The sequence below is a fragment of the Oncorhynchus tshawytscha genome, linkage group LG33, assembly GCF_018296145.1.
Source record: "Oncorhynchus tshawytscha isolate Ot180627B linkage group LG33, Otsh_v2.0, whole genome shotgun sequence".
Classification (NCBI taxonomy): domain Eukaryota; kingdom Metazoa; phylum Chordata; class Actinopteri; order Salmoniformes; family Salmonidae; genus Oncorhynchus; species Oncorhynchus tshawytscha.
The window spans coordinates 7067927-7093399 of record NC_056461.1 but is presented as its reverse complement, the minus strand read 5'-3'; the positions used below and the strand labels follow the sequence as shown (position 1 = coordinate 7093399).

Genomic DNA, 25473 nt, shown 5'->3' with positions numbered 1-25473 from the left:
TTCTCTCTTTATTTCTCTCTGCCTCTCTTTCTCGTTTTTTTCATCCATCACCTCACCACCGCTCAGAGTCCGTCATTGTGATGCCTCCTTCTTGAAGCGCTCTCATCAGTCAACACACGCACGCATGCACACAGTTTAAACACTCACATTTACGCTCTCAGCCAAATCACATTTCCTGAGTTGGCTTTTCTTTTTGCACTTCCACTATAATTTAGGGGAGAGTGGGGTAAGTTGAGCTATTGTTTACATTCAGCGTCACTCCGTCAAGGGAAACATATTATTATTTCTAACAAAGATATCTACATATATTTCAGGATTTTTGTATCCCTGGAAATAATCAGAATTCATGTAAACATGACAGTTTTGAAATCATAACTTGTCCCCCCAAAAAGTGGTCTCTTGGCACAATTTACCCTGGGTATGGGGTAGTTGAGCCACGGGACAGGTAAGTTAAGCTGCCTACAAATTTCTGTACTGAATTAAATATGACCTTTTTAAAACTATGTCTGTCTCTATTTCCCAAACAGAAAACAACACAATCACAATGACTTTTTTTGTCTTTTAATAATTTTACGCGTCTTTTAAGACAGGCTAGACACCTAACAAACACGTGTAACATAGGCCAGGTCCCGTCGTTAACTCATATCCCAGCGATAATGTCTTGCATTGCACCGGGGAAGAAAGCACTTCAATTTCCTCAACTAGCCATTGGCTCAATCATTGGCTCAAATTACCCCAAGGAGACCCCAACTGATCTACTTTGGTTTAGAAACAAGAACCATGAAACGTCTAACACAATAAATTCATTTGACTTGGTGAATATCCGTCTTCTAACTTGCTTACCACTATTTTTCATGTTGGTTCTCCCTTCCCGGACTCCATACAATTATGACCTCTTCCTAGAAACAAGGGTGGTTCAATTTACCCCATTCTCCCCCCTAATAAGGAAGGGGAAAATACTGTCTTGGTCCTTTGGATTTTTATGGCCTTTTTCATTATCCGAATTAAGATAAATGCCGTGCAGGTATGATGTCCATAATGTAATGAAACAGGTGTTAAGGTTTTAAAGAGGGGTGGATTGTATTTAAATGTCCATAAGTGTTCCTATGTTGTTGGTTTCTAGTGTAGTCATCCGATCACTGTCTCTGAGGTAAATGGATGTGTAATGCCTGTTTGATCAGTCTAGTGACTGTGTGATGTGACTGATATTTCTTACACATGTTTGTTGGCTCAGTGATTTTACAACTGATATTGTGTGCATTCCAAGTCTCCAATTTGAATCTGATGTGCTTGTTTAATCTGATGTCCTCAAAGCCTGCATCGTCATCAAGTTGGCCACATTTATTTGCCAAATGTCTGTATGCTTATTTTAACAACTTGTAAACCCTCACTGGCTTGTTATTTAAAGCCTCAAATGAATGTCACAAATGAAAGAAACAACTGTATTTTTTAAAATACTTTTATTGTTTCTCACATATACATTTTAAAATAAGTGTCGACAAATCAACAACAAAAGAAGACTTCCTTTGACACAGGCCAAAAAAAACTGAAATTATATCCACCCAACCCCTTCTAGGACCCAAGCAGAATAGCTTCTCATTGGGCACAGATGTCATTTCAACATCTAGTTTGGATTTACACTTTGATTGTGACGTCAACTGCAGTGAATTCAACATAATAATACATTTAAAAAAAAGAAAATGTCACCATGTCATTGAATTTAGGTTAAAAAAAAGTTTTAAAAAACCCGAATATAATTCCCTTACGTTGATGACTTTTTGCAAATCCAATCAGTTTTCCACGTTGATTCAACATCATATATTTTTAAAATCTATCTGATGATGTGGAAACAACGTTGATGCAACCAGTTTCTGCCCGGTGGGTTGATACACAACTAAAGCATCAAACCATCAAGTCCTTCAAAAATACATAAAACATTTCTACAATATTTTACGTTTGCCTTTTCACAGCCAATAACCACAAAATAAAGCTTATATACATTAATGCTTGCAGAATATCTGTTGGTTGTTCTGCTTGGAAACAATAGAAAATAAAGGGATTGGCACGTTCTCCATACCCAGAGTCTCTGACCAATGACAGAGCCGGGTTAAAATGACATCACAGTAGATGCCACGCCCTGCTCTCACAGCAGAAACGGTTCGTCTTTGAGAGTTCAAAGAAAGGAAAGGATGACAAGCATGTGGGTGTGACATGAGATCTGACCAAAACTCGCTTGACAACAAACAGAAACATAATTCATTGAAAATAGATCAGGCTCAATAGAAAACAGTCCATGGGAGACTAGATAGTGGGTTGTTTACGTCAGCAGAAGCTATGTATTTTACAGTGTCCTATAGCAGTGAATCTAGCATAGCCTTGACTGAGTGAGTTAAGGCGTTTGTCTTACCATGTTCTGAAACTAGCACACAGTCATTATCAAACACAAGTTTCTCTTCATAATAATTGTAGTATTCACCAGTATCAAATGACACCCTATTCCCACATAGCACACTTCTTTGTCACTACATAGGGAATATGGTGCCATTTGGAACAATAAAATACAGGTTAAAATAGTAAGGTTAAGTACTCTATGGCTTAGTCCGGTGTCTTTGTTCAGCTGCTCGCGAACACAAACGAACCACATGAAGCCAAACAAACCATTTGAAGCCTGAACTCTGAACCCTGTTTTAGAGGAGAGGGTCAAAGTAAGGCACCTTAAAGAAGATCCCTGTGCCTTTGGTTAAATACGTTCACCAGTTTTGATTTTGTTGGTTGAATTTACACACTTGCACGCACACGCAAACACATACTTTAAACTCAAAGCGTATCATCCATTCACAACACCTCTGACGAAGCCTGTCTTGTATGGCCGCTGCTGTTGCACAAGGAAATGAACTGAAACTGCATTCCCCACTGCCAACCACTGGAGGGAGACAACTACACAGTAATGTGATTCTAGATGACAAGAGAAAGAAATGGATGGACAGCATGTTTTATGATAGTGACATTTGAAATCATATTTTAATAGTCTAGCCTGAGTTGAAAACTGAACCAAACCGAACCAAGTAGCAGTAGAGTGTGCTGGGAGCTGAAAGTGCTATTTTCCCAGAGAGGATCCAAAGACAGGGTCAATCTAAAATAACCCCATATACCCTTGATAGTGCATTACTTTTGATAAGAGTAGTGAAACACAGTGCACTATATAGGCAATCGAGTGTATTTAAGATGCAACTGTTTAAGCCCCAAGAGCTAAGTGTGCCAGTCTTTCACCACATAAATATCTGTCCCAAAAGTAGGGCACTACATAGGGAATAGGGTGTAATTTGAGCCAGGACCAGCCAAGTATTTCATGCTGTTTGTCCCATGGTGGTTTCATCAGGCTCTTGTGAGGCGGCTCTCTGCTCAGACCACACTACCATGCTACTTCACAACGGACCAGCAACACATTACCGGGAGGCAGGAGGGACAAAAAGCAGTTGGAAAAAGAAACGCACTCCTACTATTGCACCGCACACCACAGCACAACTGAAATGTTAGAAATCACAGAGTTGTGCTTTGGAATAGCATTTTGCTTAGCCAACGCTAATTAGTTCCCTTCGTATTTGGAGATTGCAATTAGCTACAGTATGTGTCCACTTCAATGTGCCTTTGATGTTTAAATGAATGTACTGTTTCACTGGAGCTTTATGACCCATTTAAAGTAATGAATTAGGACTAGCTTCAATACAAGCTGTCATAAAACAGTACACTAGCCTTACTGTCCCTCAGATAATTCACTGCTGTGGCTTCTAAGTTGTAAAGATCAACTGTACTTAATATATACTGCTGTTTTTTCCCCCACTTGTTGCTAATAGAGTTAGAATCCTGTTCTAATGCTGTTCCCACCAAGCCCCAGTGTTCTCTTTTAAGAGCCATGTCTGGAGCTGGGTTCCAGAGGGGGCAGAGTGAGGGCTGGTTCTAGCCCCAGGGGGGGAGCATGGTGGTGGGCGAGCTGCCCGTGAGGCCTGGCTCTCTGAGCAAAGCTCTGGTTTTCCCCCGTAGAGAGAGATATTACAGCAGTCAGTTCAGCTGGACTCTGCTCTGTAAACCTCCCAGGTATGGAGCGAACACAGACCGCTGACTGCTCTGGGTCTGCTGCCAAATACACACACACACACACACACACACACACACACACACACACACACACACACACACACACACACACACACACACACACACACACACACACACACACACACACACACACACACACACACATCTCTGTTTTACTCCGCCTTACTGGGCTTATCAGAGCTCAATATGACCTAATACTTCCATCTGGAGAGAGAACAAGGAGAGCTAAGTTACAGTTTTATAAGTTGGCTGTGTGTGTGTGATTCAGGGAACAGGTTTCTCTCTACATACTTTAGTTCTGTGCTCTCTCGTCTTTTATTCCTGGTACAGTAGAAGTAGTTCATGTGTCAGCAAACCTTTGGTACCCACATCACCACACACTACCGTAGGGACTAAGCAAGGACGGACAGAAATCAGAGGTACGACAAACAACAGCAGACACTTGCCTGAGACAAAAGAAACGGATATAGAACACAGACAACATCACAGGGAAAAAAATAAAAGATGTGAGAAATTGACACGTTTTTTTGAGCTGCTAAAGTGCGGTTGGTTGGGATAGATTGTCAGGAGGGCTGTAGAGTCACATTAGAGGCCCAAGAGGAACCACAGAGGGGTCTGAAGAGGCTGGAGAGTCTCAGTGGGCAATTCTCAAATGTCCCCCTATTCGCTATGTAGTGCACTACTTATGACCAGAGCCCCCCTCCCGATGCCAAATTTGCCATGGGGCATCGTAATGATTCTCTGTTTGAAATCAGTTTGAAGTAACATCCGATAACTAGGGATGGGAAAGATGTCTGCACAGAAGGAGAGCACTATATGGGGAGTTGGGGTGTAATTTGTCAGCCGGTATGTCAGTCCCCTGGTCTCTTCTGAGGGCTCCCAGCTGTAGACTCCGAGGTCTACAGACTCTTGAGGTCTACAGTCCATTGTGTGTGGAGCTGGGTAGAATCATCGTGGGATGGGCTTAATACCAGCGCCAGGCTACATTCGCTGTCTCCCCCAGCCCAATGAGAGGGAGGGATGGAGGGATATTGGGGAGAGAGAGGGAGGGATAGAGGGGTCACGGAGGAGGGGCCGGCCGCAGGCTCTTGCACTTCATGTCGTCCAGACCCTTCCAGTATTTGTAGTTCTCTGACAGGTGCTCCATGAGGCCAGGTAGACTGGCGAAGGCTGGGGGGACAGAGGAGAGTTTGAGGTTAACGCACACAAACACATGAGCCAGCGGAAATGACAGCTGGTGCAACTGGGTCTCAGGCAGCGTGTGTGTCTGTTGTTTACTTCCTAGTTTCCGACTCATTTGTTACCCCTCTGCATGAGCCTGACCTGGCAACCACCCGGCAATAGCCCAGGCTTGACCCTGATTCATTAAAACCTGCTGTGTGAGTGCATATGTGCGATATGATTGTGTGTGTGTGTGTGTCACAAAACTGAAGCACAAAGGCTGCGTTTAGACAGGCAGTCCAATTCTGATATTTTTCCAACTAATTGGTCATTTGACCAATCACGTCAGATCTTTTTACAACATATCTTTTTCACAGCTGATCTGATTGGCCAAAGATCCGAATTGGGCTGCCTGTCTAAACGCAGCCTTTGTGCTTCTGCGTGTGTGAATGTGTGTGCTTTGGTTTGCACTTTATGTGTACTTGTGTGTATGTGTGTGTGTCTGTGCTAGTGAGTGTGTGTACAGTAGGTCCTGCTTCACTGCGTCTTGACTTAACCCCTCCGGCCCCTGGAACCCCCAGTCCCAGTGGCCTCTAGGAACTTTTCCGTGACATCAGCAGTTTTATTGAATTTAAACACGTGTTCTCTTCTCTGGTGGAGGGGGTAACCTCCAGCAACACCCCAACGTCAGAGGGAACGGTGAAATGGGGAATAACTGTACCATCACTCATTCACATATCCTTATGTACATATTCTTTATCCCCTTACACTGTGTATAAGACAGTAGTTTTGGAATTGTTAGTTAGATTACTTGTTGGTTATTACTGCATTGTCGGAACTAGAAGCACAAGCATTTCGCTACACTCGCATTAACATCTGCTAGCCATGTGTATGTGACAAATAAAATTTGATTTGATTTGATTGATTTGATAACTGTATACTCTCCTCTTTTGACCCCTCCCTCTCTCCTTCCTCTGGGCTACTGTGCTCCACTGTGACGTGAGAAGGAAGACTCTACCTCTTTTACAGGGAAGGAGGGAATAGAAGAGAGGAGGAGAGGAGGGAAGGCATGGGAAAGTTCTATTCCATATCTCCTCCCCCCTCCCTGTGGGTCCTCTGTTTGTGTGTGTGTGTGTGTGTGTGTGTGTTTGTGTGTGTGTGTGTGTGCGTGCGTGTGTGCGTGTGTGCGTGTGTGTTCTTACCATCCCAAGCGTCAAACATGTCTGTGATGAAGTAGTCTATGAAGGAGATCTGAGACTTGGGGATACTACAGGTGTTCCTGTCAAAGACAGGCATGACCACCGGTAGACCCTGTCTCTTCTCCTCATCAGTCTGAAATATAAGGATAGATTCACACACAGGTTAACACCCACACATATACTGCAGTATACAAGAGATATATGTACACAGTCACACCGCATACGGATGTGTTTTTCCAAATACTTGTGGATACATTTGCATGTTTGCTAAAAATGGATGTAATACCTGACAATGTTCCAGAAAGGCATGGCATGACATCTAGTCTACAGCGTGGCCAATGTGTTTCCTAATTTGGCTCCTTAAATTAATAAACTTTACATATTGATTGACGGAGATTGTTTTTTGGGGGGCCACCAAGCCAAAACTGTGATATAATTTAAATTGTGATGGTGAGTAAAAAATGTCAAACTAAGGATTTGACAAAAATGTTACATTCTGTCATGAAGAGCACACGTTCAACTTCATTAAAAACAAACAAAAAAAAGTTTTCCCATCTCAAAAAAGTAAGTGCCTCTCTTCTGCTTAATTAAATAATGAAACAAATCTAGTGCCCACGGTCGGGCACTGAGCTGCTTTTATTATTACTGTTCTTATTTAAACAAAAACTATACATCCTACAACGCTCCGGAATATGTCCAAGTGTAGGTCTAGGACCTGTGCTTCCAATGAGTGGTATTATATGGCTCTAGAGTGGATGGTCAGCGGTGTTATGTTGCGTAAATAACCAAGTGAATTTGCCACATCTGGGAAAAATCCACTTGAATGGTCCTCCAACTGGTAATTACTAGTTAAATCAGCCATGAATCCCCTTGTGACAGAGAATGGAAGCTTGTTGTGTGCAACAGGGAGGGGCAATTTCATGTAAGATTCACACACATTTTTCGGTTGGTAAAGCATTCCTAGCTTGTCTATCTAGGGGTAACAGGGTGGATGTGTTATGGCCAAAAGAGCACAACCACATTTCTTTACACAATGATTGGACTGTTAGATGCTCAATGTTTCTTTAGAAATAAATAGAGTTCAATTCACGTAACAGGGTGAACCTTAAAATGAGGGACAGACATAAATGATTCACTATAATCACATGAAATAGATAATCATCTTCGTAAATAACTTGGTCAAAGCATCAAAATAACTAGTTCTTTACAATGGTGGCGAACACTTGGGAGTCTTTTTTTTTTTTTTTTTGGGGGGTTAGTAGGTTAAAATCTTCCCTAGAAGTCACAAAGTCAAGTCTTTTATTTATTTGGGGGGATTAGTAGGTTCAAATCTTCCCTAGAAGTCACAAAGTCAAGTCTTTTATTTATTTGGGGGGGATTAGTAGGTTAAAATCTTCCCTAGAAGTCACAAAGTCAAGTCTTTTATTTATTTTGGGGGATTAGTAGGTTAAAATCTTCCATAGAAGTCACAAAGTCAAGTCTTTTATTTATTGGGGGATTAGTAGGTTAAAATCTTCCCTAGAAGTCACAAAGTCAAGTCTTTTATTTATTGGGGGGGATTAGTAGGTTAAAATCTTCCCTAGAAGTCACAAAGTCAAGTCTTTTATTTATTTGGGGGGGGATTAGTAGGTTAAAATCTTCCCTAGAAGTCACAAAGTCAAGTCTTTTATTTATTTGGGGGGGGATTAGTAGGTTAAAATCTTCCCTAGAAGTCACAAAGTCAAGTCTTTTTTTTCATATTGACAATCAGGGTTAATGAATTCTCCACGTGGTCTACGTTAAAGGGCATTTCATTTCATATGACATATTGCGCTCAATTTCCACTTAACACCCTCATTTTGTGGAATGACCCAATACATATTAAGTTCTGCTCATTGGACGTTGGTTGGAGCGCTCTCCTAAAGTTTGTTTGTTGATCTGTCATATGGACAATGAAAGACGTGGAGTCACTTACATGATTGATCATGTGTCATGTTTGTTGTCATTTCCGTAGTCATTTAAATGCACGTTAGTGATTTTAGTATGCTTTTGGCATGCGTTAAGTACAATACATATATTTTGACAAATTATATTGTAGCGGCCGCAGGCTATTAGAACAGGGTTTGTTAACCTATAGTTTGGAGCCCTGAGCATGTGAACAGTGGATCGTGAGTTATGAGTAAAACATTTATAATGACGCACAATTTCTTCTTAGTTTGGGTCATTTGAGGACAATACATTTCACATTTGGGTCTTGAGCTATTTGCCATACATTTAAATAAAAAAATATATCTCTTACAAATACATTTACATTTAAATGCACGTTGGAATATATTTAACAAAACATTTCCAATTAAATTAAAAAATATCAATAAATACTAGTAAAAAAATAAAAAAAATAAAAATACATTCATTAGATTTTCTAAAGCATTTAACATATATTGTGAAAAACATTTTACATACGATTATATACACATTTTAAATACATTCTGTAATACATGTCGAATGTATTTAAAAAATATTTATATAAAATATTTGGCCAATTTAATTTTTTTATCTAAAATATATTACAAAAAAATATATATGTATGGGACAACACAAATACATTTCCCACACTGTACTGTATACCACCAGACAGACAAACAGTGATAGAGGCAGAAAGAGAAAGGGAGAAAAGGTCGGGAACAGGATCTATTGGTGCACACAGATAGCTAAGTAGACAGTTGTTAAGGTCAGGATTGCCAGCTGCAGACACTGTCATACAGCAGGAGAAAGGCCAAAGCTGCTAATTTTGTTAATTTATTTTATTATTTCACCTTTATTTAACCAGGTAGGCTAGTTGAGAACAAGTTCTCATTTACAACTGCGACCTGGCCAAGATAAAGCAAAGCAGTGTGAACAGACAACAACACAGAGTTACACACGGAGTAAACAATAAACAAGTCAATAACACAGTAGAAAAAAAAGAGTCTATATACATTGTGTGCAAAAGGCATGAGGAGGTAGGCGAATAATTACAATTTTGCAGATTAACACTGAAGTGATAAATGATCAGATGGTCATGTACAGGTAGAGATATTGGTGTGGAAAAGAACAGAAAAGTAAATAAATATAAACAGTATGGGGATGAGGTAGGTAAATTGGATGGGCTATTTACCGATAGACTACGTACAGCTGCAGCGATCGGTTAGCTGCTCAGATAGCAGATGTTTGAAGTTGGTGAGGGAGATAAAAGTGGTGGATAGTTTCAGAAATAGAGGGTCCAGATTGTCAAGCCCAGCTGATTTGTACGGGTCCAGGTTTTGCAGCACTTTAAGAATATCTGCTATCTGGATTTGGGTAAAGGAGAAGCTGGAGAGGCTTGGGCGAGTAGCTGCAGCGGGGGGGGGGGGCGGATCCGTTGGAGTAGCCAGGAGGAAGGCATGGCCAGTCGTTGAGAAATGCTTGTTGAAGTTTTCGATAATCATGGATTTATCGGTGGTGACCGTGTTACCTAGTCTCAGTGCAGTGGGCAGCTGGGAGGAGGTGCTCTTGTTCTCCATGGACTTTACAGTGTCCCAGAACCTTTTGGTGTTAGAGCTACAGGATGCAAATTTCTGCCTGAAGATTCTGGCCTTTGCTTTCCTGACTGACTGCGTGTATTGGTTCCTGACTTCCCTGAACAGTTGCATATCGCGGGGACTATTCGATGCTATTGCAGTCCGCCACAGGATGTTTTTGTGCTGGTCGAGGGCAGTCAGGTCTGGAGTGAACCGAGGGCTATATCTGTTCTTAGTTCTGCATTTTCTGAACGGAGCATGCTTATCTAAAATGGTGAGGAAGTTACTTTTAAAGAATGACCAGGCATCCTCAACTGACGGGATGAGGTCAATATCCTCCCAGGATACCCGGGCCAGGTCAATTAGAAAAGCCTGCTCGCAGAAGTGTTTTAGGGAGCGTTTGAAAGTGATGAGGGGTGGTTGTTTGACTGCGGACCCGTAGATGATACAGGCAATGAGGCAGTGATCGCTGAGATCCTGGTTGAAGACAGTGGAGGTGTATTTGGAGGGCCAGTTGGTCAGGATGACATCTATGAGGGTGCCCTTGTTTACAGATTTAGGTTTGTACCTGGTGGGTTCCTTGATGATTTGTGTGAGATTGAGGGCATCTAGCTTAGATTGTAGGACTGCCAGGGTGTTAAGCATATATATATATATATTTTTTTTAACCTTTATTTTACTAGGCAAGTCAGTTAAGAACAAATTTTTATTTTCAATGATGGCCTAGGAACAGTGGGTTAACTGCCTGTTTAGGGGCAGAACGACATATTTGTACCTTGTCAGCTCGGGGATTTGAACTTGCAACCTTCCGGTTACTAGTCCAACGCTCTAACCACTAGGCTACCACTAGGCTACCCTATCCCAGTTTAGGTCACCTAACAGAACAAACTCTGAAGCTAGATGGGGGGCGATCAATTCACAAATGGTGTCCAGGGCACAGCTGGGAGCTGAGGGGGGTCGGTAGCAGGCGGCAACAGTGAGATACATATTTCTGGAGAGAGTAATTTTTAAAATTAGTAGTTCGAACTGTTTGGGTATGGACCTGGAAAGTATGACATTACTTTGCAGGCTATCTCTGCAGTAGACTGCAACACCTCCCCTTTTGGCAGTTCTATCTAGATGGAAAATGTTATAGTTGGGTATGGAAATCTCAGAATTTTGGTGGCCTTCCTAAGCCAGGATTCAGACACGGCAAGGACATCAGGGTTAGCAGAGTGTGCTAAAGCAGTGAGTAAAACAAACTTAGGGAGGAGGCTTCTGATGTTGACATGCATGAAACCAAGGCTTGACATACTCTCCCGCCTTTCTTAGAGTGTTGAGCCGGGTTAAAACCACTCTGAACACAGCTGATTTTAGCTGAAGTTTTGGTTAGGAGTACTACGACCTGCCTCCAAAACCATTTTGAATAGAAAATCTTTTTGTACACTTTTTTATACACACACTGCCCACTCACCTGTGCGAAGTACTCCTCTGAGATGCGTCCCGCCCATTCTATGCAGAGCTCCAGGGGTCTGCAGGGGTTGGCCACGTCAGCACACTTTATCATCATCCTCTTGATCAGCAGCCGGTTCTCTGGGCTGTTCCTGATACTGGCTGGGCCCTCGCTGTCACTGCCTTCACTCTTGTTACAGAGAAACGCACACAGACAAGGTCAGAAACGCACACAGACAAGGTCAGGAATGCACACAGACAAGGTCAGAAATGCACACAGACAAGGTCAGAAATGCACACAGACAAGGTCAGAAATGCACACAGACAAGGTCAGAAATGCACACAGACAAGGTCAGAAACGCACACAGACAGGGTCAGAGACACAAACACACACGCAGACACACACATATGGACGCTTATCTTTCATTTGACACTACATTTGATATGCTCCTATGAACTTCACACGGTGGTGCTCATGGGTCCATTTACGTGGAACTGGCTGTGTGTGTGACTGTCCACTGATTGTACAAAACATTAGGAACACCTGCTCTTTCCATGACATAGACTGATCAGGTGAATCCGGGTGAAAGCTACGATCCCCTATCGATGTCACCTGTTAAATCCACTTCAATTAGTGTAGATGAAGGGGCAGAGACAGGCTAAACAATGATTTTTAAGCCTTTAGACAAGTGAGACATAGATGGTGTATGTGTGCCATTCAGAGGGTAAATGGGCAAGACTAAAGATTGAACGGGGTATGGTAGTAGGTGCCAGGCACACCGGTTTGAGTGTGTCAAGAACTGCAAAGCTGCTGGGTTTTTCACGCTCAACAGTTTGCCGTGTGCGTAAAGAATGGTCCACCACCCAAAGGACATCCAGCCAAGTTGACACAACTGTGGGAAGCATTGGAGTCAACATGGGCCAGCATCCTGTGGAACGCTTTCGACACCTTGTAGTGTCCATGCCCCGACGAATTGAGGATGTTCTGAGGGTAAAAGGGGGGGAGGGGGGCCTTCTTAATGTTTTGCACACTTAGTGTATATAGTTATACATAACCAAATACTTATTTTCCACCATAATTTGCAAATAAATTCATTAAAAATCCTACAATGTGATTTTCTGGAATTTGTTTCTCTCATTTTGTCTGTCATAGTTGAAGTGTACCTATGATGAAAATTACAGGCCTCTCTCATCTTTTTAAGTGGGAGAACTTGCAGAATTGGTGGCTGACTAAATACTTTTTTTGCCCCACTGGACATACATACATACATACATACATACAATTTCCATATATATATATATATATATGTGTATATATGTATATATATATATATATATATATATTATCTATACGTCAAACTCAGCAAAAAAAGAAACATCCCTTTTTCAGTACCTTGTCTTTCAAAGATCATTTGTAAAAATACAAATAACTTCACAGATCTTCATTGGAAAGTGTTTAAACACTGTTTCCCATGCTTGTTCAATGAACCATAAACAATTAATGAACATGCACCCGTGGAACGGTTGTTAAGACACTAACAGTTTACAGACGGTAGGCAATTAACGTCACATTTATGAAAAGTTAGAACACTAAAGAGGCCTTTCTACTGACTCTGAAAAACACCAAAAGAAAGATGCCCAGGGTCTCTACTCATCTGCGTGAACGTGCCTTAGGCATGCTACAAGGAGGCGTGAGGACTGCAGATGTGGCCATGGCAATAAATTGCAATGTCCGAGCTGTGAGACACCTAAGACAGTGCTACAGGGAGACAGGACGGACAGCTGATCGTCCTTGCAGTGGCAGACCACGCGTAACAACACCTGCACAGGATTGGTACATCCGAACATCACATCTGCAGGACAGGTACAGCATGGCAACAACAACTGCCTGAGTTACACCAGGAATGCACAATCCTTCCATTAGTGCTCAGTCTGTCCACAATAGGCTGAGAGAGGCTGGACTGAGGGCTTGTAGGCCTGTTGTAAGGCAGGTCCTCCCCAGAGATCACCGGCAACAACGTCGCCTATGGGCATAAACCCACCGTCGCTGGACCAGACAGGACTGGCAAAAAGTGCTCTTCACTGACGATTTGCGGTTTTGTCTCACCAGGCGTGATGGTTGGATTCGCATTTATCGTCGAAGGAATGAGCATTACACAGAGGCCTGTACTCTGGAGCGGGATCGATTTGGAGGTGGAGAGTCTGTCATGGTCTGGGGCGGTGTGTCACAACATCATCGGACTGAGCTTGTTGTCATTGCAGGCAATCTCAAAGCTGTGCGTTACAGGGAAGACATCCTCCTCCCTCATGTAGTACCCTTCCTGCAGGTTCATCCTGACATGACCATCCAGCGTGACAATGCCACCAGCCATACTGCTCGATCTGTGCGTGACTTCCTGCAAGACAGGAATGTCAGTGTTCTGCCATGGCCAGTGAAGAGTCCAGATCTCAATCCCATTGAGTACGTCTGGGACCTGTTGGATCGGAGGGTGAGGGCCATTCCCCCCCAGAAATGTCCAGGAACTTGCAGGTGCCTTGGTGGAAGAGTGGGGTAACATCTCACAGCAAGAACTGGCAAATCTGTTGCAGTCCATGAGGAGGAGATGCACTGCAGTACTTAATGCAACTGGTGGCCACACCAGATACTGACTGTTACGTTTGATTTATTTTGACACCCCCTTTGCTCAGGGACACATTATTCCATTTCTGTTAGTCACATGTCTGTGGAACTTGTTCAGTTTATGTCTCAGTTGTTGAATCTTGTTTTGTTCATACAAATATTTACACATGGACTTGGTTTGCTGAAAATAAATGCAGTTGACAGCGAGAGGACATTTATTTTTTTGCTGAGTTTATATGTATATATATTAGTGTTTTCCATTCCCACACCACAATGAGCAGATGTTAATGACTTTATTATGTAATAATAAACTGCACACGGACGCTAACACACACACACACACAAACATACACAGAGAAGGGTGTGTGTCTTACGTTTGAGCTGGACTCCTCGATGGCAGCCATTGGTTTGTTGATGCTGTTGGCAAACTTGTTGACATGTTCAAAATGGCGGGTCATCTCTGTAGCCAGCACCATGTCAATGATGGCCTGCCTCAATGTCCGGAACTGTGTCCTAATATAAATACACACACAGAGAGGGGGGTTACAGGACCAGGATAATCAACTGTCCTCAATGTTTTCCAAGAAGTTCTGGGTTCATACACATCTAGAAGTGAATCACATCACATGATTTGTTCCAGGGTAATAACCCAACATGCTCCATATCTGTCGCCAGTGGTTACGTGATCCCTCTTATGGCCTAGAGGAAGAGGCATGCCAATTCATTCTTCTGACAAGGACATGGCCTCTGGTTTGGAATTCTACTGTGGAAACACTTTAGGCTTCAGGTGGAAACCACCTTTTACTTTCCTAAACTCTATGTGACTCTAGCCTGGTCCCAGATCTGTTTGTGCTGTCTTGCCAACTCTTTTGGTCATTGACATGCCAGTGACATTGACCATAGGAGTTGGCAAGACAGCACAAAGGTATGGAAGACAGCACAAACAGATATGGGACTGGGCTAGGCTATCAATGTTCTTGAAGATGTTGCTCTAAACTCTTGTGTGACTGTACCTGTCGATGTTCTTGAAGATGTTGCTCTTGCTGTCACTGACAGTGAGTTGGAAGGCGAGGGCGGCGTGGTGACTCTCTAACACAGCCGTGTCATTGTACAGGATGGCCAGCTCACTTCCTGCATTGCACAGGAAGCTGTTGGTCCTCCCCGGGTGGTCCACGTCATGGACCGTCGCCGCGATCAATGCAGCCACCTCGTCCAGTTGCTCTAGACTGCCCTGAGAAAAGGATACAACCAGGAAGTAATGGTACTTAACTACAAGGAATAGAAATTTGACATTTTTCGACAGATTTATTTTTGAGTACTTGAGTACTTGGGAAAAAAAGAAGCAATTACAGCCTCAAGTCTTCTTGGGTATGACGCTACAAGCTTGGCACAGCTGTATTTGGGGAGATTCTCCCATTCTTCTCGGCAGATCCTCTCAAGCTCTGTCAGGTTGGATGGGGAGCGTCGCTGCACAGCTATTTTCAGGTCTCTCCAGAGATGTTCGATCAGGTTCAAATCCGGGCTCTGGCTGGGCAACTCAAGGACATTCAGGGACCACTCCTGTGTTGTCTTAGCTATGTGCTCAGGGTAGTTGTCCTGTTGGAAGTTGAAACTTCACCCCAGTCTGAGGTCCTGAGTGCTCTCAAGCAGGTTTTCATCAAGGATCTCTCTCTCCGTTTATCTTTCCCCACAGCATGATGCTGCTCCCACCATGCTTCACCATAGGAATGGTGCCAGGTTTCCTCCAGATGTGACGCTTGGCATTCATGCCAAAGAGTTCGATCTTGGTTTCATCAGACCAGAGAATCTTGTTTCTCATGGCCTGAGAGTCTTTAGGTGCCTTTTGGCAATCTCCAAGTGGGCTGTCACGTGCCTTTTACTGAGAAGTGGCTTCCATCTGGCCACTTTACCTTAAAGGCCTGATTGGTGGAGTAATACAGAGATGGTTGTCCTTCTGGAAGATTCTACCATCTCCACAGAGGAACTCTGGAGCTCTGTCAGAGTGACCATTGGGTTCTTGGCCACTTCCCTGACCAAGGCCCTTCTCCCCCGATTGCTCAGTTTGGCCGGGCGCCCAGCTCGAGGAAGAGTCTTGGTGGTTCCAAACTTCTTCCATTTAAGAATGATGGAAGCCACTGTGTTCTTGGGGACCTTCAACGATGCAGAAATGTTTTGTTACCCTTCCCCAGACCTGCGCATTGAAACAATCCTGTCTCGGAGATCTACGGACAATTCCTTCGACCTCATGGCTTGGTTTTTGCTCTGACATGCACTGTCAACTGTGGGACCTTATATAGACAGGTATGTGCCTTTCCAAATCATGTCTAATCAATTGAATTTACCACATCTCAAGGATGATCAATGTAAACAGGATGGACCTGAGCTCAATTTCGAGTCTCATAGCAAAGGGTCTGAATAATTACTTAAATAAGGTATTTCTATTTGCAAACATTTCTAAAAACCTGTTTTCAATTTGTCATTATGGGGTATTGTGTGTAGATTGATGAGGAAAATGTTTTATTTAATTAATTTTAGAATAAGACTGTAATGTAACAGATTGTGGAAAAAGTCAAGGGGTCTGAGTACTTTCTGAAGGCACTGTATATGCCAACAGTGCGCAACAATGCATAATTTATCGTAACCATTACAGACAACAAATACTAATTGCAAAATGTCCCTGTATATATTCAGTCAATAAAAAAACAAGTGCCATTTAAGATGAATTTATTGCAACCAGCAGGTAGCCTAGTGGTTAGAGCATTGGGCCAGTAACTAAAAGGTTGCTAGATTGAACGAGGCTGACAAGGTAGAAATCTGTCGTTCTGCCCCTGAACAAGGCAGTTAACCCACTGTTCCTAGGCCAGTTAACCCACTGTTCCTAGGCCAGTTAACCCACTGTTCCTAGACCAGTTAACCCACTGTTCCTAGGCCAGTTAACCCACTGTTCCTAGACCAGTTAACCCACTGTTCCTAGGCCAGTTAACCCACTGTTCCTAGACCAGTTAACCCACTGTTCCTAGACCAGTTAACCCACTGTTCCTAGGCCAGTTAACCCACTGTTCCACTGTTCCTAGACCAGTTAACCCACTGTTCCTAGGCTGTCATTGAAAATAAGAATTTGTTCTTTAACTGACTTGCCTGGTTAAATAAAAATAAAAAGTACCATAAACGGATTATATTGTGGAACACAATCTCCATAAAGCTGCTTGCAGAAGGCTGTGCAATGGCATAGCACTGTTTTGTTCATTTAGCAGACAAAGCGTTCCTATTTCCCAAGCCCTTATACCAGTTAAGACACAACTATTTTATGCCAGTGCGAAGTGATGCGCATCTCGTGTCTGGAACAGTTACTTTCGAAGAGTGATCATTTGAAACGGGGCTGAATTTGGTGAGTTAAAAGAAAACATTTTCAGGTTACAAACCAAAACGTCTTCTTCTATGTACAGACGTTCAATTTAGTTTATTCTTCCTGTTCTTTGGAATTTTCTAAAAATGGAATCACAATTCCACATTGAAAACTGCATGGTGATTAACTACAGCCATGGCATCAGTTTGGTGTGTAGGCCAATGCTTAATGACTCTGATGAAAATATGCTCTTTGTCTTGATTAAACCAGTGTTTTTGTATATTTTCATGACTATGTTTAGGGGGGTTATAGCCAGGGATGGCAAAAATGACAAAATACAATTACAAAATACCATAAAGATCAATGTATTTAATCAAAATACAGAACTGCAACAACATTTTCAATAACGGTTACAAAAAAAGTTGTTTTCACTATGACTATGATATGTTGTTTATCTACCTTAGTTGGGCAAGTCACTCTGGATAAAAAATGTAAATGTATATGTGAAAATGAACATATCAAAATGAACTGCAAAGCACACTGGGTATTATTGGCCTTGTTTTGGGGTGGAACTCATTAGAATATACTCAGCATGCTTTGCAATTGTTCATTGTTCATACAAAACAGAAAATACATTGAAGTGTAGTTCAGCCCAGTGAAATTCAAAATACTCAGAAGAAATCAAAAATACGTATTTCAAAGACATGTAACAGAAATACTGCTATCTCTGGTTATAGCCTAAACTAACCAATTCTAAATGGCACTAGTAGTTCACAAAGTAGCCTAAACCGGAAATTATTCCAAACCTGCAGCGGTCGTTGTTAGAACACATATTTCCCTATTTCAATCAACCAGTCCATTTTGAATTTGTGATAAAACTGTCATCATTTGGCAAGAAGTGCAGCTTGTGTATCCCATCAGTTGGATACACTTTTATAGGCATTTACATCTGTAGGCCTAATGAAAGCTTGTATGCGCACTCAGCACGCGTGTGTAGAGGCAGCGGTCGGAACGCAATTGAGGGATTGAGACACCGGGCGGATTTAGTGAGAAGAACTGTGTGACGCTTGGCTTGGTTTCTTTGTCTTTGTGCACCGCAAATGCACACGTACCAATGGAACACTGGAGTCAAAACAAACGAACGTTGTCTCCAAGAAAACATTTCGATCGCTGGTTAAAGATCACGTTTTGACGCCCGTTTGAGTGCTCGCTTACTCATGCCCAAATGTCTGAGATCGTGCATAAACTATAAATACTGTGTAAGTCTCTCTCAGCATAACCTCATACTCAACAAAGGAATAATACCTAAAAAAAAAATGCACGCAATGCGAGCACAACTAATAATAATAATCACTAGCAAATGTTCACTTTATGACAAGAAGAGGAGATATTTATTGGAGGGGATAAGTGGGGAGAAAAGAAAGGCAATGTATTAGGATCTCATTGCCCGCAAGGCAAAACACGTATTGACTGAGTCCAATATGAAAACAATAAAAACATCCCCACTCCAACTCTCACTGGTCACTGACATACATTCATCTCCTGCCAAGCAAAGCAAAATGATACTCTACACGCTGTTGAAAACACATGGCAGGGAATTACATAGATCAACTCATCAGTCAACACACTGAGATGTCAGGCCGTGATAATGTTGCGGTGATACATTCAAGCTAGCTGGTGTCAGTAGTCATTTCACTTGTGAAAGTAGTTTACGTGTGCACATTCAACCAATCTCTAGGTACAGTGCACTGTTGTATGCTTCCATAGCATATTGCAGGTGTGACCGAAAGGTCTTCATCAGGCCCGTGATGAGAGTCTTTATCTGTGTGTGTGTGTGTGTGTGTTTGGCCTACCTTGACCTTCTCCTTGCGTAGGAAGTAGGCTGTAGCGTGGAGGACGTCAGCGGCGTGGGTGGAGTTGTGGTAGGAGTTGGAGGCGTGGTAATTAGCCTCTATGATCTGGAGCCAGCAACGTAGCGTAGCCTCACTGCAGCTCAGGAACTCACACACCCCGAACCGAGCAAAGATCTTCAAGCCCAGGTAGGTCAGAGGTCTGTGGGGATGACAGAGAGAGGACAGGGGAGATAGATGAGTGATATAGAGAGAGGGCGTTCGTTCCAAGTCCCTTCTGTATTGGTCTCTCACTCTTTCTCTCTCTCATCTATTCCCTCTCTCTCTCATCGATCCCCCCCCCCCTCTCTCAATTCAATTCAATTGACTTTATTGACATGGCAAGTTCATTATTACTTACATTGTCAAAGATAAAACAAAACAAGATGGGAAATATTATCAACATTACTTTGCACTTTTCACTGGCTGTCCCTCAGGTTGTGGCAGGAGGACACATATTTGGCTGTTAAAACTGCACATTTTGGCTTTTCACCCAATAAATATTAGATTTTTTCTTCATCTTTTATAGTTTCAAATTCTTTGTATTGAATTATAATTTAGGGAAAGAAATATTCTCTTAGGTCTGAGTATTTGTCACAGTGTAATAGGAAATGCAGTTCTGTCTCTACCTCTCCCCCTCTACCTCTCTCTCATCTATTTCCTCCCTCTCTCTCTCTCTCATCTATTCTCTCTCTCTCTCATCTATTCTCTCTCTCTCTCTCTCTCTCTCTCAATTCAATTAACTTTATTGACATGGCAAGTTCATTATTACTTACATTGTCAAAGTATACATATAGAAAAATATAAATAAAATGAAAATATATATTTAGATCTAAAAAATATTTATATATAAATAAATGGTGGGACCAACAGCAATAATAATAGTAGTAGTGGACATGGGATTACCATTAACAACAACTACAACAACAATATTAATGAGAACAACAATACATTAAAGCAATGGTAGTGGACCAGTGTCAACATGACTGAGAAGACACATAACATGGTATGAAAGACAAAACAAAACAAGATGGGAAATATTATTGACATTACTTTGCACTTTTCACTGGCTGTCCCTTGTGTGGTTGTGGCAGGAGGACACATACAGTGGGGCAAAAAAAGTATTTAGTCAGCCACCAATTGTGCAAGTTCTCCCACTTAAAACGATGAGAGAGGCCTGTAATATCCATCATAGGTACACTTCAACTATGACAGACAAAATGAGAAAAAAAATCCAGAAAATCACATTGTAGGATTTTTTATGAATTTATTTGCAAATTATGGTGAAAAATAAGTATTTGGTCACCTACAAACAAGCAAGATTTCTGGCTCTCACAGACCTCTTCTTTAAGAGGCTCCTCTGTCCTCCACTCATTACCTGTATTAATGGCACCTGTTTGAACTTGTTATCAGTATAAAAGACACCTGTCCATAACCTCAAACAGTCACACTCCAAACTCCACTATGGCCAAGACCAAAGAGCTGTCAAAGGACACCAGAAACAAAATTGTAGACCTGCACCAGGCTGGGAAGACTGAATCTGCAATAGGTAAGCAGCTTGGTTTGAAGAAATCAACTGTGGGAGCAATTATTAGGAAATGGAAGACATACAAGACCACTGATAATCTCCCTCGATCTGGGGCTCCACACAAGATCTCACCCCGTGGGGTCAAAATGATCACAAGAATGGTGGGCAAAAATCCCAGAACCACATGGGGGGACCTAGTGAATGACCTGCAGAGAGCTGGGACCAAAGTAACAAAGCCTACCATCAGTAACACACTATGCCGCCAGGGACTCAGATCCTGCAGTGCCAGACGTGTCCCCCTGCTTAAGCCAGTACATGTCCAGGCCCGTCTGAAGTTTGCTAGAGAGCATTTGGATGATCCAGAAGAAGATTGGGAGAATGTCATATGGTCAGATGAAACCAAAATAGAACTTTTTGGTAAAAACTCAACTCGTCGTGTTTGGAGGACAAAGAATGCTGAGTTGCATCCAAAGAACACCATACCTACTGTGAAGCATGGGGGTGTAAACATCATGCTTTGGGGCTGTTTTTCTGCAAAGGGACCAGGACGACTGATTCGTGTAAAGGAAAGAATGAATGGGGCCATGTATCGTGAGATTTTGAGTGAAAATCTCCTTCCACCAGCAAGGACATTGAAGATGAACGTGGCTGGGTCTTTCAGCATGACAATGATCCTAAACACACCGCCCGGGCAATGAAGGAGTGGCTTCGTAAGAAGCATTTCAAGGTCCTGGAGTGGCCTAGCCAGTCTCCAGATCTCAACCCCATAGAAAATCTTTGGAGGAAGTTGAAAGTCTGTGTTGCCCAGCAACAGCCCCAAAACATCACTGCTCTAGAGTAGATCTGCATGGAGGAATGGGCCAAAATACCAGCAACAGTGTGTGAAAACCTTGTGAAGACTTACAGAAAACGTTTGACCTCTGTCATTGCCAACAAAGGGTATATAACAAAGTATTGAGATAAACTTTTGTTATTGACCAAATACTTATTTCCCACCATAATTTGCAAATAATTCATAAAAAATCCTAAAATGTGATTTTCTGGATTTTTTTCTTCTCATTTTGTCTGTTTTAGTTGAAGTGTACCTATGATGAAAATTACAGGCCTCTCTCATCTTTTTAAGTGGGAGAACTTGCACAATTGGTGGCTGACTAAATACTTTTTTGCCCCACTGTATTTGGCTGCCAAAATTGCACATTTTGGCTTTTCATATTTTGTAGTTTCAAATTCTTTGTATTGAGTTATAATTTTGGGAAAGAAATATTCTCTTAGGTCTGAGTATTTGTCACAGTGTAATAGGAAATGCAGCTCTGTCTCTACCCCCCCCTCTCTCTCTCTCATCTACCCCCCTCTCTCTCATCTATTCCCCCTCTCTCTCTCCCCCCTCTCTCTCATCTATTCCCTCTCCCTCCGTACCTCTTACAGGTGGCAGCTTCCAGCTCCAGGATGTTAAACTCCCATTGGTCTTCGTCATCCAGCATCTCAGCAATGGCCGGAGGGATGTCATTCAGCGTTACTGGGATGGCCAGCTGACTCTGGCTCAAATCTGTAGACACACATGCACACACCCATTCATTCACGCGCATGCAAAAACATTGATTTATTGATTGATCAATTGATTGATTGCATTCGGGATATTTAAGAGCAATACGCAACAACAACAATTTCCAATGTAGCTGTGTCCCTAAGTTACTTAGCAGCACTGCCTCATGGTAAAGGGTCAAATACAGGTCTACTAAGAAGTCTACTAAGGTTTATTAAGAAGTGCAAGGGGAAAAAAGCACATGCTGCTTCCTTAAGATTAGCAGGAGAGGACTTTTCTGGACTTCTCAGCAGTGTCCTTCCATTTCTCAGAAAGAAGACGTACGTAATTATCTCTCCCATCATGACTTAAACAAATATAAGTGGATTACGCAACGACTGCCAGTGACTGCCGATGGACTAGACTCCAACTGATTAAATAAATGATCTGAGACATTTTCTATTTTCGATCACTCTGCAGATAGACAGAGGTCCATACACTAAATGTCCCCCATCATGTGTAGTACTGTGAATGCTTCCAGTGTTATTACATTTCATGAAGTATTTAAAAAAAGACATTATGCAACCCAAATATACCACTAAAACTACACATGATTAGACTCAGTTTGTGTGATTAGAGTGAACTCCAGGGTCCTAGATGTAAGTAGCAGAAGTATTCTGGTAGGATAATGAATAAATATCACATTTATGTGATGTTTTATGATGAAACAGACTGGTGCTTACTTGGAAAAGTACTTTTGGAGAAGACATACTCGTTGCCAGACAGTCTCCGTAAGCCGTCCTGCAGAAGGAAAAAGACGACAAATCACTCTCTTTTGGTACTTTATATCCCAAATCTGGCTAACTACAACTTATTTGACTCCGGCATTCTAATTCACCCAACGAGACATATCCCACATAACTCAGGAACTCTTGTGTTTGAGTATTGTGTTTGTGAGAATAGGAGGGGAGGGGAGTTGAGGAGAGGTGAGGGGAGATGAAGAGAGGTGAAGAGAGGTGAGGTGAGGAGAGGTGAGGAGAGGTGAGGAGAGATGAGGTGAGGAGAGGTGAGGAGAGATGAGGAGAGGAGAGGTGAGGAGAGATGAGGAGAGGAGAGGTGAGGAGAGATGAGGAGAGGAGAGGTGAGATTATGAGGAGAGGTGAGGAGAGATTATGAGGAAAGGTGAGGAGAGGTGAGGAGAGATACATTCCTTGTACAACAAACAGTCTATAACTCTCTGTTTCAGGACGTTGATCACTGTGAATGATCCCTTAACTTGGTTTAATAGATCTCAGTGTGTTTGTGTGTGTGTGTGTATGTGTGTAAGTATGTTTGAGTGTGCGTGTGCATGTGTGTGTGTGTGTGTGTGTGTGTGTGTGAGAGAGCGTGTGTGTAGCCCCTAACTCACGCTCATGAGACCGCCTACAAGGTCGTTGGTGTGTGGGTCGTCCTCCTTGGAGGCCAGCTGAGGAGAGTAGAGCTCTGTGGTCCTCAGGATCTCCAGGACTCGGTCCAGCGCCTCTGCTACGGACACCGGACTGGACTCCTGGGCCGCGTTGATGATGTTGATCACCTGGAGGAGGGAGAGAAGGAGGCAGATGTAGCACACAGTTACATTTGATTTAACATACACACACACACAGCCCTAAGAGAAACTTCACTCTTCAGACAGAAAGTGCCTTTCTTTGAGCCTGTTTCAAGGAGCTCTGCATGTGATGCCGTAGAAATCATGTCGGGAACCAAATGGACGAATGAAGCAGCTAGTCAGAGAAGATAGGAACAGCATAAAGCCTAGAGTTACACTCTGGTCTCTGGAGAGGCTTTCAGTCATAGGCTGATCCCAGATCTGTGCAATTAAATAAGACCTTCACCTATCCCATCAAATCACCATCCATTCCTGTTGAACTCTCATCAGTGAATTAGATATTTAAAAAAAAAACTTAGACTGGCACTAGAGTCAGATTAGACTGACAGATTTTTCAACTCTGTTGTCACAATCATTAGAATCGTCAGGTCAAACCTGACGTTGTAATCAAGGCTGATGCTTGCCAATCAGGTTTATTGGACACTGTTCAGTCAGACGGACCGACTTCGAGTTTCACTGGCCACAGAACTGCAAACAGCTTGAAATTGCATAACATTCCAAGAATGTCTGCAAATGTTCAGAGAACACAGTTTGGAGACTTTTCCTTCGGATTCTCAGATTCCGGGAACGTTCCTGTGACATTCTGAGAACCATCAATAGTCAGCTGGGTCGTCTAGACGTTATGTGCCAACAATATGGGAACTTCAAACCACACTTGTTGTGTCCCAGATCCTCGCCGATGTGGTGTGGTTGAGAGGGCTCTGAGAAGATCTGTTGAGCTTTCTACTGCCTCTGATAGGTCCTCGTCCTCACGCTTGCTTCGGGGAGTGTCAGGTATGGTTCTAGGAACATCCTCTATTGGTTTGGAAGGAGCACAGAGTGGGAAAGGAGAGGGGAATGTGTGTGTGTGTGTGTGTGGGTTGGTTGGTTCTTCTATCCTTGTGTGGACCTAAAATCCCCCAAAATTCCCCACAAGGATAGTAGAACAAGGAAAATTCTCTGTCACGGGGACATTTCCCACGTCCTCATGAGGACCGAGGTTATTTTCAGATTAACGGTTATTAACGGTTTACAATTAGGGTTAAAATGACTGTTACGGTAATGGTTTAGTGGCCAGGTTTAGAGTTAGGAGTTAAGTTTCGGGTTTGGATTAGGGTTACGTGTTAAGTTTAGGATTAGGGTTAAATTTAGGATTAGGGTTACGTGTTAAATTTAGGATTAGGGTTAAATTTAGGATTAGGGTTACGTGTTAAGTTTAGGATTAGGGTTAAATTTAGGATTAGGGTTACGTGTTAAATTTAGGATTAGGGTTAAGTTTAGGATTAGGGTTAAATTTAGGATTAGGGTTACGTGTTAAGTTTAGGATTAGGGTTAAGTTTAGGATTAGGGTTAAATTTACGATTATGGTTACGTGTTAAGTTTAGGATTAGGGTTAAGTTTAGGATTAGGGTTAAATTTAGGATTAGGGTTATGTGTTAAATTTAGGATTAGGGTTAAATTTAGGATTAGGGTTATGTGTTAAATTTAGGATTAGGGTTAAGTTTAGGATTAGGGTTAC

At 42.4% G+C, this 25473-nt stretch overlaps 1 protein-coding gene across 3 annotated transcripts in view; it reads right to left on the bottom strand.

The window, feature by feature from the left end:
- Positions 1 to 1454: 1454 nt before the first annotated feature.
- LOC112230809 (high affinity cAMP-specific and IBMX-insensitive 3',5'-cyclic phosphodiesterase 8B) overlaps positions 1455 to 25473 on the bottom strand; it is a 97091-nt gene continuing 73072 nt past the window's right edge. For all 3 annotated transcript variants that reach the window (XM_024397136.2, XM_024397135.2, XM_024397137.2), the window contains exons 14-22: positions 23739 to 23903; positions 23074 to 23131; positions 22225 to 22354; positions 19245 to 19443; positions 15059 to 15276; positions 14420 to 14558; positions 11448 to 11615; positions 6480 to 6609; positions 1455 to 5286 (exon numbers count right to left, since the gene is read on the bottom strand). In XM_024397136.2, the coding sequence (XP_024252904.1) occupies positions 5177 to 5286; positions 6480 to 6609; positions 11448 to 11615; positions 14420 to 14558; positions 15059 to 15276; positions 19245 to 19443; positions 22225 to 22354; positions 23074 to 23131; positions 23739 to 23903 (1317 nt within the window). In that variant the 3' untranslated portion in view covers positions 1455 to 5176. The remainder of the gene's footprint in view (positions 5287 to 6479; positions 6610 to 11447; positions 11616 to 14419; positions 14559 to 15058; positions 15277 to 19244; positions 19444 to 22224; positions 22355 to 23073; positions 23132 to 23738; positions 23904 to 25473) is intronic.